The sequence below is a fragment of the Limulus polyphemus genome, unplaced genomic scaffold (genome assembly GCF_000517525.1).
Source record: "Limulus polyphemus unplaced genomic scaffold, Limulus_polyphemus-2.1.2 Scaffold1906, whole genome shotgun sequence".
In the NCBI taxonomy this organism is placed as follows: Eukaryota; Metazoa; Arthropoda; class Merostomata; order Xiphosura; family Limulidae; genus Limulus; species Limulus polyphemus.
In genome coordinates, this window is record NW_013667516.1 from 6,090 (window position 1) to 18,155 (window position 12,066).

Below are 12,066 nucleotides of genomic sequence, written 5' to 3' on the forward strand. Positions count from 1 at the left end.
CATATGTAACTTGCTAATTTTGAAAACAAAATGGGAGTACAATTTAAGTATTCAAACATGTGATTCAAATTTTAATAACTTTGCAAACTACTTGAATGCATTACTATCTGCTTATAAATTTTTTAAGAAAGTTATACATTTATGCTACTAGTAGAAGTGAGAATTTAAAAGCAGTACATTTTTTTTGAAGAAATAAACTCTGGTACCATAGAATATTAAGGCTTCAAACTTACAGTATAAAGAAGTATATCAGTGAACACTAAACATTCACTGGACATCAGGCAAGTGAATTATAATTACATTCACTCAGCCAAAAAAAAAGAAAAAATTAAATTTTTAACCTGAATGGCACAGCTAGGATGTTAGAGATTCTTGGGATTCAGTATAACCTAAAAATTTAAACTACTGACTGGAGGGAAGACACCCAGCCAGCAATATCCATCACCACAAGAGCTTTGTGCAGTTTTTTTGAACCAAAATAGGGGATTGACTGTCATCTTTATAACAAGAGTGGAGGTGTTGAGCAGAATCACATCTCGAATCCTGAACCCTTTACTCTGTAGCCTGATATGCTATCCACTAGGCCATGTCTACAACTCAGCCAAACAGAATAATATTGTTACGACAGCGGAGGTCACGTGACTCTAGTAACACGTCATGCACTTCTCGAACGTTCACGTCCCTTCCTGAACGCTCGAGAGCCTACTAGATATGCGGTAGTCTTGTATGTATATAAGACGGTCAAGACGAGACGGCATCAATGTATTGTGTGATTGACAGTTGAGTCGAGCACGTGAGACGTTCGTTGTGAATTATAGCGTTTGTTATAGCCGCGACTGTGGAAATTAAGTGTATTGCAAAGTTGTATTCAGAAAGAATAAACCAGTTTTATTTAAGAAAGGACTTGTATCGGTAAAGTTTCTTCGGAAAGAATTTTTACAGAAAATGAACTAACAAACTGAGGCGTAACAATATTATATACATCACTTTGTATAAAATAAGATATCAGTGATTAAGCACAACAAAATTCTATTTTATTGTTCAAATAAAATTACAATAGTTTTCAAACACATCTTTGGTCAGATCACAATATTACTTTGTTGCTAAAACAACTTTGAACACATATATATAACTTCATATTTAACATTAATATGCTGTTTTGAAGGTCAATTTTCTATTTGTTTTGGGCATTTTATGTTCATTAAAAAAGCTAACTTTTCTTTCAAGTTGACAAAGCCATCAAATAATCAATGGTTTTATATTAAACTACAAAATCAATATTTTAAGACACTTATTAAATGCCAATAGAATTGTTGTATGCATATTTCAATAGCATACTCTCAAATATATCTCAATAGCATCTTTAATGTTTATTCTTTATACAGGAGTAATTGTACACTACACCTTTTATTTCAACTCCATTTGGTTCACCTGAGGGTTAATTTTTTTTGTATAGGATTAATTCAACCATAAAGGCACTCTTTTAGCATGAAGACTTTTAATGAACCCTTCTATCATCAGTTAGTAATCTTCAAAAAAAAATATAAATTCTAAAAAAACTAAGTCTTAAAATGTATTAGAATTTAAATCTATTAAAGCTGTACATTTTCCCCTTTTGCAACAATTTGAGGATGTTTTATGAATATCACAATATGGATTTCTAGAATACTAAAATGGGCAAGACCCATGTAGATCATCACAATAAGTTGATATACATGTATATTTAATTTGCTCAGTCAGTTTTTAATGGAAGCTTTAGTTTCTAACAAATTGTAAACATTAAAAATGGTCCCTCAATTTTATTTACATCAATAAAATATTATCAAAAACAATATCCTCTAATAAAATAAAGCCAAAAAATATTGTTTTTTCAACTGTACTGAACCGTGTCTCTTATTTCACTTACTATTATCATTATTCATTAATACTCTACAAGTTACCCATGGAAGAAAAGAAAAAAAAAAGAGATATGTGAAGTTCAATTAAATAAACTTCATGTATAGAGCAAAAGATGGTTACGGAATAATGTACATAAAAGCTACAGGTATACATATACAACAATCGTAGCTGTAATTCATATACAAAATTTAAGGCATACGTTTCAAAATTATCTTAATATATTTCAGATAACATAAAGTAAATGTAGTATGTCTAGCATAAAATTAGATTGTTAAACTGATGAATATCAGATGATCAATGAGCTAGAAGTTTAATCTGAAGTAAACTGTTCAGAACTAGATACAAATATGTCATAAAAATTAATTATTTTTTTCACCTCTAGAGTGAGACTTTGAACATAACTTTTATGAAAGGCACCCAATCTTTGTAAGATATTTATCATTGGTTTCTTTTTTCACAGTTATTCAATGTGTTGAGCACATTTTTCACACAGTTTTGTTATTCAATAAATGCAAAAGTTATGTTAACACTGACCAATACCTTTTGGAATATCTTCTAGTTTCCAATTTATCACATAACAAGTTATGATAAATTTTAGCATCTATATCTTTTAAGTTTATTTCAGTGACATGTAGATGAATTTTATGTTATTTTAATAGGCTACTTTTTCATAACAAGAGAGGACAGTCAACCTTATGTCAGCATCACCTTACTATATGTACTAGTACAATATAGTGATCACATGACTATATGTACTAGTACAATATGGTAATCACATGACTATATGTACTAGTACTATATGGTGATCACATGACTATGTACTAGTACTATATGGTAATCACATGACTATGTACTAGCACTATATGGTAATCACATGACTATATGTACTAGTACTATATGGTAATCACATCACTATATATGTACTAGTACAAGTATAATATGGTAATCACTATATGTACTAGTACAAATATATGGTAATCACATCACTATACGTACTAGTACAAGTATAATACGGTAATCTGAAGGAAAAAAAAGTTTTCTCCTAGATGAGCAGCTAAAATTTTACAGTCTATATAACATTTTTCTAATTTATGTAACAATACCAAATCTGATTTGAAAAAAAATAACAGCTTGGTCAGTATGTAAAATTAAAGAATAAAATAAAGTAAGACTACCATTAAGAAACTATATTTTGCTTAGTTGAAAACTTATGAAGGGAAATAAGAAATCTTGTATTCAAAATTATGCACTTTTATTCAAAATCAATTCAACTTCATTTCTGACTATATCCACATTTTCATACTTTAAATCAAAGTTAAAATCAAAATTCTATTTTGTTCTGAACAAACAAACATAATCTTGACCCCTACTATCTCAGCTAATAGAAATACAAAAAATAAATAAATGCAGAAATATCTGTTCAAGTGACAGCCAGTACATTACATACATATATATTTTTTTCTTCACACAATTCAATTTCACACTTCAACTACTTACTCGGCTACTTTCAAGTTCCTTTCTAGCATACTTTTTTGTTTTTTACAAGAAGGTCTATAAACAGTTTCATATTACCATTATGGTGGTAATTCTTGCATATTAAGAATACCTTGAAACTTAATTCTATTACAAACACATTTTATTCAAGCATAATTTTATTGACTATAACCTTGTACTTCATTTCATTATTTCTTTTCATAACAGCTTAAAATGTGTTAATAAATTCAAAGTTATATTTTCAATTCTAATGCATTTATAGATGTTCTCACACTCTAATTAACTTATCAAACTGGTGATTACTCAAGAAGTATGTGTATGAGGTTTTTGTGAATTTAAGACAATTACGCGTTGAATGCATGTGCATAACTGTTGGGCTATTACTCAAGTTAAAATTCTATATCAATGTAAATCAATCAATATCTTTATCTCTATTAGGTAATCTGGTAAATGCAAACAATTTATCATGAAAGTACGTCAAGCAGTTAATAATGTCAGTAATCCTACAAGTTTAATAGCAAATATTATGTCTGGTGTTTCAATACTTGCAATGTATAAACCCAACGATACATAATTCATAATTACTCAAACTGTAGTTACCAAACAGAACAAATAATATTACATCATTTATATGTATCATAAACTATTCTCAACATATGTTTCTAAATTCAACTAAAATTTCAGATAATTTTAAAATATTAATTTATTTTTTTACTTTTCATCATGATTGTTTGTTTGGTGTTGAATTTCATGCAAAGCTGCTTGAGGGTTTTCGGTGTTAACCATACCTAATTTTGAATGATAGTCTATAAGAAAGGTAGCTGGTCAGCACCATTCATAGTCAACCCTTGGTAGACTTAACAGTAGGATTTAACTGTCAATCTTATAATGCACCCATGACCTCAAACTGTAGAGCACAATTTTCTTTTTGCCAGTAAAGGGATGTGAAACACAGTCCACAGTCTAGCACGCTAACCACGGAGCCATGCTCGGCCCACGATTTGTAGCAGAAACATTTCTACTAACATTTAAATCTAAAAACATATAAAACAATACTAGTCCTCTTTGCAATATTCTAGATCAGGGGTTCCCAAATTTCCTCAGCACAAGGCCTAAAAAAAAAACATTCAACAACCTGACTGAGGACCCCACCCAATAAATCTACAGATACTGAGTACTTTAACAGTGATGTTGATATGTTATACACACACACACACCCAACACTTTCCTGCAACCCCAGTTTGGGAACCCCTACTCTAGACTAATCTGTAACTGATAAGGGAACCTGTAATTATAAGTCCTACTAATTTCTAAAATTATTGCTCAAACTGATCTTCTAATATTGGAAATTTAATTGCCTTGATAGTTTTCTCAATAAATATATTAAGACCAAAGTTATCAATGCTTGAATTAAAAAATACTGTTATATGTGGTAGGTGTAATTCACATTTAGTTTAAAAAAAAACAATCTCTTGTTAACATTGATATCAGTAATATCTATTGCATGTGGAAATGTCAAAATGTATTGTCATTAATAAAAATTCTCAGTGCTAAAGTAAAAGCTTCTAACTATGTATCTAAAAAGAACATCTCTATGCATTACTCTGATACTCAAAATTAATTACTTGGAAGTCAAATGTGATACTAAAAACACTGGATTTAATAAGGAAACACACATCAAGTGTACCATATTGCTAGTTATTCATAAAAAAGTTTAGGATCACAGTTCTAAAATGTACATTCATACATTTCATCAAAATCCGAGTAATGCAGTGAAATACATCATTATTTAGTCATTCTTAGATAAACAGCTTGATATCGTATCTCTTATCTCTGGACAGTATTATCATTCATTATAAATAACAGTCATGATTAAAACACTGTTGAAAGTTTGATTAATATATATATATAACATTAGACTACAGAATACAGAAATATATATTTTTGTAATAAATAAAACATTTGATTTGTTCATTACATATGATCAGTTATTTAGTTGAACACAAAAAACAAAATGTTATTCAATAAGGATGATAAAGCTGTTCTTTGTATGAAACAGACTTTCCACAGGATATTGTAAAATACAGATTAGTATTTAACAGTCTGGTTCAACATACTCATCATCCACAAACAGATATTTCACGTAGTTTCAAATTTAAAATGACAAGAATATAATGTATATCAAATGTGTAAAAATACACTGGGTTGATTAGAGAAATACTTTAACAAATTTTATTGGTGACTACATATCAATTACTAACCAGAAATTCTCAGATCAACTAGCTTTGACTTTGTGAAGTGATTTAATTACACACTAGAAAAATGCCTCACTCAAATAAGCTCAAAGTTGAAACAAGAAAAAGATCAAAAGTACAATGAAATAATCCAATTACTTTTTACTAGCTAACTGTCAGCACCTACTATCAAGTCAAGTAACTGGAGATGAGCTGGCATGCCAATGTTGATGAGCAAGGTCTTCTGGTTCCATAATTTCCTCATCTGACATAAGAATTTCTACTTCTGAATTATTGTGACAGTCCATTGGTTGATAATGCATTCTAAACTTTGTGATAGGGTGTCTATCATCCTTCAAGAGTTCATTTTTATGCATCAGAAAGTTGTCAGTCACCCAGAACATTATCACCTACAATACAGATAAATCTAAAATAAGATATCATATTCTCATTTATGCTGCTGAAAATCTGCAAGTTCAAATATACAACATGGGAAGCATTTATATATCTTTGATGGCAAAATGTATCTACAATGACTATTGAGACTGAAAGCTATAATCATGCAATTAAATTTGTATTTTGATAATCAGTGCAAAGTAGTTCATTGAGGTGGAATAAAATCTACCAGAATAAAAAGAATTTCTAAAATAAAAGAACCATCTGTAGTTAACAATAAAAAGAAAAGAAGCATCTTATGCTCCTAAATAAAAAGAATATGTAACTTCCTAAAACATCAATTTTAACTTGTAGTCAAAGCAAAATAATCACATTCATACAAGTTACTGAAAAAAGTGTGTAACACACATAAAACTTAAAATCAACAAAAACTACATGTTTTATGTTTTTGTCCAAATCTTGTTCTATTCAAACATTTTAATGTATTTAATTTTCCCAAGCACATATACACAATGCTTCCTATCACAAGGTTTCTCTGTATAAATTTTATTAGTATTCAACCAAAACTCTTTATACACATTTGATGTTTTCTCATGTTAACCAGGTAATCAAAAAAAAAATGAACAAAATTTATGAATCTTAAAAAGGGGTAGAAGATAAAGTTGAAATTATTAGCTAATAATATCAGAAGCTCTAGCTACTAATAACAAGAATGCTAACTCAGAGAATATTTAATATAGTTTGTAACATTTATTTTGAAAGAAAAAGTTGTTCTGTGATTACAATCAGAAAATTTTTCTCAGTTACATCTGAGCTGGTTTTCAAAATACTTAGCTCTTTTGTTTTTCACAAGTTGGAAGGCTGGTGATTATAAAGTTATAAATGTAGTTGTTTAAGCAAATCATTAACAATATTATTAAAGAAATTCCTATATAAAATCTGAATTACTTTCATGGCTAGAAACATCAAAATGTCAATAATGGAATTAGCCCTTATCAATACTTAAAACTACATTTAACACGTTTACAGATCAAAATCTAAAGATAACACTAGTAGAAAGTCAGTCGTATTTGAAATGAAGAGTGATTGTTAAAACATGTAAAGAAAGTTGATTATGGTTTCAACAACCTTGGAAGCACTGAATTCTTTGGACGATGGTGTTTCGGGTAACTTCCCTAACCAATCACTTACTGATTCCCTCATACAGAGGATTCAGTAGTTCCAAGGCTGTTAAGAGTCCTGCATAAACAACCTTCTTTCTTGATGAAAAAACAGCCTGAATTATCTGATGAAGATTGTTATTGCAGTATAAGACCACTCTTGCTCTTCTGAAAATAGCTATAAACATACACACACACCTGTAGATCTTAAGAACAAGAACATAATATCTTTATGTGTAGATACAATAGCTCTTAAAAAATTTCTGACACCATCCCTCTTGCAGTAGTCTTTCTTTGAAAAACCCATGAATTTGAAATCACTATTAAAAATGCCAGGAATAATTTGACTGAAGAAGCTCTGCAGAAGTTATTAGTATAGTTAGTAAAAAGTAAAAAAATACCATCATAATATATGTAAACACACACACACATAAATTTATTATTTGTTGCAAAATAATAACTATTCTGATTGCCATGATTTCATCACATTGCATGTGTTGGTTATACAAACCAGGGTGAAATCGTATTAGAATTATGTGATATTATTAAATGACCAGCCAACAATAGCAAACACCTCTTGAATGATCAAGAATTTGTAATTTGATTAGTCATAATACAGCCAAATATTGTCATTAGCTTTTATACAGCATTATACAATTTACAAGGATCCAACAGATTTTAGCAAATCTATTTTAAATCACATATAGCAATAGCTTTTGCATGAACAATGAGAATATAAGCCCATTAATGACTATAACAAGTTTTGTTAAGTGCGCCAATTTTCACACATCTAAGGTTGAAATTACAGAAGTAACAGTGCAGGAATGCAGGCACCTTCCTCAAGATATTCCATACACATGTAAAAATGAGAAGATGTCTTGCTGGATAGAGAGGTATACAGAACATAAGACTGATGGTTAGTTGGTCCTAGCTAATCAAACCTCAGATGTTAAACCCTTTCCCAAAGTCTCTTCGAAAGTTCTCTCTCTTTTTTTGTCACACCAACCTTAACTCGATATAATACAAACTAATGAGACCATCTACATTATATCTTGTCAAGTGCTGTCTAAATCTAATTATGATACCCCAGTTGATTTAAACATGTCGGTCAAAAAAAAAAAAGATTTTGTATACAATTTTATACCAAAGGCTTAGACCTTTTGTACTAAGCAATATGGATTATTTTATTATTTTTAGTTACAGGTGATACACAGCAAACAGAGTACTTCTGTTTCACTGATTCATTTTAATGTCAAAGATCTTTGGCTGGACTCAGTTGCTTTGTCTCATACAAACCACTAAATTGAACTTTGAGCCTCAAACAGCAACATGCACTTTATTATAATATTACTTTTGAACATCTTTTGGTCAAACATAATTATTGTTATGATACTTCAAAAACAATACTTAACAGTATTCAAGACTTGTAATTAAAGCTGTCTGAAACAAAACTTGAAAAAGTAAAACAATTATTGTTACAATACTACAATAACAATACTTAACAGTATTCAAGACTTGTAATTAATGCTATCTGAAACAAAACTTGAAAAAGTAAAACAATTATTGTTACAATACCACAATAACAATATTTAACAGTATTCATAACTTGTAATTAATGCATCTAATAAGATTGTTACATTATTAGAAAACTTATTAAACACCAATTACTATACTCACGTTAATGATAAATGGAACTATCAACACCACAATGGCTACTTCTACCTTAGCATTTGTTATTGGAGACATAATGAATGATCTAACCTGTAATGCAAAATATAATATCACTTTTTACAACCATAATAATGGATAATATAACAACTATATACCATATTGGCCTGATTATAAGATGATTTTTTTTATTAATTAGGCTGTAAAATTCATAGTCGCCTCTTACACCTACACTAGCCTATCACATTCCTGAATGTCCAGATAGTATCCATCTACACAAGCACACCAGATCCTTGGTTCAAGATCATTGCTAATTCTTGCAAAGCTAAAAAAGGATGTTATGACACTCAATTTGTTTTCTTTCACCCTATAATTGGGCCAATACGGTATATACGAATATTAAAACTGTGAAAAATGCTATCACAGAACTGATATACCTTTAAATAATCAGCCCATTCCATTCCACATTCATATGAAAAGAGAAAATACATACAAAAATTGTGGTAGAGGACTCAATAACCCAAACTTTCTTATTAATTAAAAAACTCTTCACATAGGTTAATGTTCAATGTCATATATATATACCTATACTTCACTTAGACTGACATAATATTAACAAACAATGTTAATAATATACGTTATATTAATGCTATTTGAATTACTCATTATTGAATTGCCAATTTTAAAAGCAAGCCGAAACTTTAGTTATGCTTGTGCAAATGCATTCTTTATTAAATTTAGATATTTAGCCATTGTTTTAAATAATTACAGCTAATACACACAATACTTATAGAAATTCTAGACTATATTTTATAAAATAAATACATGTTTGTAACATCAAAAACTCAGAGGAATAAAAAAAAAAATAATTAAATGTTTGTTTCATAATTTAGTGCAAAGCTACACACAGAATATCTGCAGAGTCATCCCTAATATTGAAGTGACAGTACCCCTATCAATTGTTGGGCTACTCTTCCTGTTCGAACAGTGCAATTTGATCCTGAGGACTTTCATCAAATTCAAAATATCAAAAGAGTGCATGTGTTAATGCACAGGAAAGTTAAAGACTACGAATTCAAATGTCTACTATCAGAAAATCCTGAATTTTCAAAACGATTAACATCTTGAGGTAAATTCTCAACATGCAAATTATAAACCTCATAAAAGTACTAACAGAAAATCTAAATTCAAAGTTTTAAAGAATTAAGAAAAGAAAAACTCAAAAACACATGCAAGTTTTAAGCTCCTCACAGCTTAAAATCTGGGCTTATGAAGTGCCAATATAAAAGGTGATGATATCTGGTCAGGAATTATCTAGATAAAAGCCAGGTATAGATAATAGCACCATGTAATAGGTAATTAATGGACCAAGAATATGGCAATGGGTGTGGTGGAGAGGCATAATTATGAGAAAAGTTATTTTGCAAAGAGTAAACTTACTGCTGTAAAATTATAAAGAGCAATTGGAAGCAGATAAATTAGGATATCTTGGCACAATCAGTAGTCATTAGCTTAAGGTTGTAACATAGGTACAGTACTGAGAAAACAGTTTTCCTGTATTCTTAAAATTAGTGCTGATAACAGTTTAAAAAATAACATTTTCTTACATTTTTCCAAAAGGGTAGTTGGATCAATAAGGTAATCATCAATTTTTCAAGTATAACAATTGCAACATACATTCCACACTGTGCCAACCAGGCATTCGTCTTTGGAGGATTACCTGGTGTAATAAAATAAAGGTATTACACATTTTAGATTTTTAAATTTAACTCCCATAGGCATAGTACTTAAGAACCTTTAACCCTAATTGCACAGGTCAGTCCATTGGACAATTAAAATTTACTATAACTCTGAATTTACTATGTGCACCCTAATGAAGTTTGACAAACTTTTAGTCAACATTAAAATCTGTTGTACAAAAAAATAAGTATTTTTAATAAAGATTTGTCTGACTCAGACTCTTACTAGTCTGAGAGCAAAGTGATTTTCACGTTAAGAGTGAAAAATACTTTTTTAATTTACAGTTTTCACATTTCATTGGTATAATTTCCTGAATGAATACCAAAACTTTTTTTTGATAAAAATTTATATTTTATCTGTTATTTTGTCTACCTCAACACTAACTGTAGTGAAATCATCAATCATGATCATTGTACAGTGAAATGAAGTTTAAAAATATGAAATACGTTTTCTTCTAATGAATAATTTTCCTTGTATACTGTAGATTTATACTTCAAAGTTTCTACTGTTAACATTTTCACATCTATTTTCTGTAAATTTATGGTATTATCATTGTCCTTAGTACCTAATAGAGCACCCATCAAAAACAACAAACAGAGCAGAAGGCAAAATGCTGTGTATTATAAACAACACAAGCAAAGTATGTGATTCACATAATATTTGTGAGTGCTCTAAGTCAGTTCTTGAAATAAACTCTGAAGTTTTCAAATATAGATTTCAGAACACAAAACACATTTGAGGCAAAATAATCAAACCAGCAATTACCATTTAACTGGCTTTCAAACTAAGCAATAAATAGATTAAACAACTTCACTTTCTTGCTCAGAGTAGAAAACCAATATCTCAAAAAATGAACCTGAGGTCAACTATCTAATTATGAATGCCAAAATGAATTAGCCTCTTAAAAAATCTTGTAAAGAACAAGCTGCTCTTTTTATTGCTTATAAATAATCCAATAGCTAATGTCAGAGATAAGTACTAGCATTTTTTTAAATGACAGGATTAGATAGGAAGGGCACTGGTTTGACTTTTTATTACATAAGAAAGGATAACTGTGCTGGTTTCACTTCTACAGAACACACACTAACTTTCTTTAAACACATAAATTCCATTCATCCCAACATCAGATTTACCATAGAACACGAAAACAATAAACAGTTATCCTTTCTTAACCTCAAAATTATTAGATCTGACACACGTTTTTGCGGTGAATTTTTGTTTTAAACTAACACACACACTGGTCTCTACATCCCCTGGAATTCCGCTCATGACACCACACAAAAAATCAATACACTTAAAAACCTCATAAACACAGCCACAAGACTGTTCAACGGACTACATAAATAAAGAAATTAACCACTTAAAGCATTCCTTTATTCACACCAATAAATTCCCTCCAGCTATAGTTGAAAAGCTCTCCAACATTCCCCACAATAAAACTCAACTCACGAACAAAATTGACACTAACAAATCCA

General features: G+C 29.8%; 1 protein-coding gene across 1 annotated transcript in view; it reads right to left on the reverse strand.

Moving 5' to 3' along the window:
- Window positions 1-1,012: 1,012 nt before the first annotated feature.
- LOC106465316 (store-operated calcium entry regulator STIMATE-like) overlaps window positions 1,013-12,066 on the reverse strand; it is a 34,428-nt gene continuing 23,374 nt past the window's right edge. The window contains exons 5-7 of the mRNA XM_013925525.2: window positions 10,459-10,571; window positions 8,861-8,944; window positions 1,013-6,037 (exon numbers count right to left, since the gene is read on the reverse strand). Coding sequence (XP_013780979.1) covers window positions 5,822-6,037; window positions 8,861-8,944; window positions 10,459-10,571 — 413 coding nt within the window. The 3' untranslated portion in view covers window positions 1,013-5,821. The remainder of the gene's footprint in view (window positions 6,038-8,860; window positions 8,945-10,458; window positions 10,572-12,066) is intronic.